Source organism: Coffea arabica, chromosome 7c, assembly GCF_036785885.1.
Source record: "Coffea arabica cultivar ET-39 chromosome 7c, Coffea Arabica ET-39 HiFi, whole genome shotgun sequence".
Classification (NCBI taxonomy): domain Eukaryota; kingdom Viridiplantae; phylum Streptophyta; class Magnoliopsida; order Gentianales; family Rubiaceae; genus Coffea; species Coffea arabica.
In genome coordinates, this window is record NC_092322.1 from 35283239 (window position 1) to 35287163 (window position 3925).

Genomic DNA, 3925 nt, shown 5'->3' on the forward strand with positions numbered 1-3925 from the left:
AAGCTATCACTAGAACTATTATAGGTGTAGCTACTGGATGGTTTGTAAACCTTAAGCTTTTTTTTGGCAACAATCAGCACCATATGGTTTAACTTGGAAGGTAGTTGTATCAATAAAATTAAATACTAGGTAATTTCCAAGCTTTAACTCATGATCTTGAATAAATTTTGGCCACGAACGCCTGCAAATATAGTAGTATTGACCCTTCTTTCGAATTCTCACTGATCATGATTTTTATAGTGATTTTTTTCCTCAGATATGATTTTACATTTTGGTGAAAACTTTTTCTTGAAGTCCCTCACAAAAGCTGCGGGAATTAGCTACATAGTATATAAAGAAATGAAATGTAAATTTGTTCATTAACGGAACATTAATCATGAGTGACCTTTCTTTGTCTCTTCGGTATTTAATTAAGTTACTACATACATTGATTTGAGGATAACCAATGAATCGCCAATTAATTCTTGTTCACCTCTCCTCTAATTATTCTCACTACTTTTTTGTTCCCGTTCAAGATCCATCCATTGGAAACATGCATCCATTGGACTATGAATATTATTCGAACTTGCAGATTTGAAACTTGTGAACTTTTCAATTTTTGTTGATTTTTCAGCCTGAAATAAAATTCACTGAATTTTCTATATTTATCCGTTCTTATTAGTGCAATTTTTAAAATCAATGTAATGATTATAGGGATAATTTTACAATCCTCCCCTGAGGTCTTTGATGATTGCAAGAAGTACCCTCTAGGTTTAAGAAATTGCATAAACCTCCCTTAAAAAATAGTTCAGGTCTCACTTATGTAACCAAAATATCTCCGTTGATAATCCTATATTGCCCTTATGCAATTTTTCTCCAAAGAAATAAAATTCCTTTGTAATTTAAACTTAATATATTGCAACATACTTTAACAAAACCAAGCATCAAATTCGTTTCTCTTCCTTCAAATGAAAAAAAATTCACATGGACAAATGAAAAAAAAAATTAGATACCAATTGAGTAACCTATTTTTGTAGGAATCTAGAATTTTTTTCAAATTATTACAATATAAAGTAAAATTGAACTGAGATACTTTGGGTGGTTAAGACAAGAAAGAACCTATTAATCTTGCTCTTCTTTTGAAGGAAGAGATTATTTGTTAACTTATAGTTTTAAATGTCCATTACTACACTTCATGGAGAAGTTAAATTAAGTAGATATTGAAGGATATTTTTGTTTGTGAAATTATCCCATGATTAAATCATGTCTGGAAAGAAAAAAAAAAAAAGGATCCATCCATCAAGAACTACTTGATAATTTAGATGTAGAACTTACGAAAGTTAAATACAATTGTGTATTTAATTCAAATATGACCCCTGTGATTCATGAATCAAATTCTGTTGGTTTACCACTAGTTCATAAGCTTTAATAATTAGTATACATGGTAATGAATACATAAATATTAGAGACCATACAGCCAAAAAAAATACATGAATTATGGGCAATATTGATAATTGGGCCAATACTTTAATAAAGGAACTGAAATTGGGAAACATGAGGAAAAAAAAAAGCGGATTTGTATAGAAAAGATACAACATATTTTCCTTTTGTTCATATGAAATTATTAGTGAATGTTGATCATCCTTGTGGACTAAATATAAAGAGTAAATTCTGTAGGGTACCTTGTTTAACCACAAACTACATGCCATTGCAAAAGAAAGATTTTCAATTAATCAAAATTCACCTAAAATAGAGAGAAGAATAAGAAAAGGGAAAAAATTATAAAAACGCTTCAAACAGGAAGATATTTTCGTTTCAATTCAGCCAACAGTAGTAGTACTTCAATTCAAAGGAGTCTATCCCAAATCATCTTCCTTTGGGAGATAAGTAAAAAGTTACTTCTCTTTTCATTTTCTTTGTTATTCTCTTCTTTTTTTTTTCTGCTGTTACAAAAGTCCAATTAAAGCAAAATACCGTGCAATGATGCAAAGTCCAATCCAAAATCTCATAGTACAGTAGATTAGCACATAGAAACATCCTTTGTATTAAGGAGCACCTTTCAACAGCTCATGCCCATTCTTCCTTGCAGATCCTGAAATGTAAGACCATTCAAGTCAATTTGTATGTACTACAAATTGAATGTTGAAATTACTTATATAATTTTGCGCAAACATTCATCTAATAACTTGTATTTTTCTAACAAAACTTAATTTCAAGAAACACAAATTTGAAATGAAAAAAAAAAACTTAACTTGTTTGAAGTCCTCTTGATTTGAATGTGGAATAAATCTCCAAAACGCTTAAGTAAGGTGAACTGGCAAATTTCTCCTATCTCCAATTTGTATGCTTTGCGAAATTCAGTCCATCCTTTTCCAATTTCACTCCTCTCAGCGATCTTTACCGGCCACTCCCTCTGGTCTTCACCGTGAAGGACCGCCTCTTTCTCCTTCTCTAGTTTTGTTGCCCTCGAAAATGCTCTTGGAATATTCTGAAAATAAGATACACCAAGCATAAATTTGATTTCACCAGCTTTCTTGAACTTTGTAGGTATTTATTTTCCTTGCTAAGAAATCCTTCGAACTGTTGAGAAGCCAAGAATAAACATAAAAAGAAATAAAGCAAACGCAATTTATACATTATGGGGGAAAATTTGTTGTTTACTCACCAATCTGCGCATATGATGCCGCTTCAGTCTCAAAATAAAATAGGGATTCTCCGCATTTAAATGAAAATAACCATCCCTCTCGTTTGTTTCTACATCTTCTCCTTCTTCACTTTCAATTTCAAGAACTTGCTTCCCAACACCTTTCCAATTATTTGCATAAGAAAAATGAGACGTGATTAAAATTATCTAACATAATCTACCTTACACACAGATCAAGAGAGATTATATTTAATCCATCTCACCTGACTTTCTTGTTTTCCTCAACTTCTTGAATTTATTAGAACGAAAATTATCACGATCAATCTGATACTTAGTGTAAACCTTTTTTTTAGCAGGATGAACTTTTGATGGCCTTATTCCATCATCTCTGTAAAATTCAGTTTCATCACTATCATCAAAGCTTTCATCAGAGCCATCATCAGATTCATCATCACTGGAGCTACAGGATGAGTTGTATACATTAAATTTTTTTGGGCAACAATCGGCACCATATGGCTTTACTCTAAATGTTGTTTTGCCTATCAGATGAAATAACAGGTAATCTCCAAGCTTCAAATGATGATCTTTAACAAATTTTGGCCACGAATGTCTGCAAATATAATAGTAGCGACCTTTCTTTCGAATTCTTACTGGCCATGAATTTCGAACTGAGTTCTTTGCCTCGGATTCGATTGTGCATCTTGAGGGAAGCTTTTCCTTGAAATTCCTCACAAAAGAGCAGGGAATCCGCTACAAAAATGTCAAGGAAAAAAACAATAAATATAAAAATTAATCTTGACAATAACTGAAGAAGATTAATGGAAAATGCATACAGTAGCAATTGATATGGGACTTACAATTTCTCTCGTGAAATCATCTTCCATCAACAGCTTAATAAAGGACGGATTAAAGTTGTAATTTTGTTCCATTTTGGAACTTGGCTTGCAGAGGAAAACAAGAACGATGAGCTCTTCGGGGTTGAGGAAAGAAGGAAAGAGAAGTAAATATAGACTTTAAGGTTGGTGCCAGTTCAAATTACACGGCTTTTTGTTTGCCTTTTGTTCGTATTTTGTACATACATTAAATTCTGTAGACTTTTAGACTACCAGACACTCTTTTTATAGTCATCATGTTAGTCACGATTCATGAGTGTCACCATTATTACTTCCATATTAAATTAACTCCATTTAGTACATTGAATAGAGAGAAATAAACGTACAACCATGCAGTGAATTGCATCTTTTGTTCTTCATTAGTTCTAATTAATCACCTTTCTTCATGGCAACCCTTGATTAACAAGGG

General features: G+C 32.1%; 1 protein-coding gene across 1 annotated transcript; it reads right to left on the reverse strand.

The window, feature by feature from the left end:
- Positions 1-1758: 1758 nt before the first annotated feature.
- Positions 1759-3594, reverse strand: LOC113698263 (B3 domain-containing protein At5g18090). Its single transcript, XM_027218021.2, has 5 exons — positions 3481-3594; positions 2887-3373; positions 2645-2784; positions 2232-2467; positions 1759-2071 (listed from the first exon to the last, which is right to left on the reverse strand). The coding sequence occupies exons 1-5, from the start codon at positions 3550-3552 to the stop codon at positions 2047-2049; spliced, it is 960 nt and encodes a 319-aa protein (XP_027073822.1). The 5' UTR covers positions 3553-3594; the 3' UTR covers positions 1759-2046.
- Between the last annotated feature and the right edge of the window lie 331 nt (positions 3595-3925).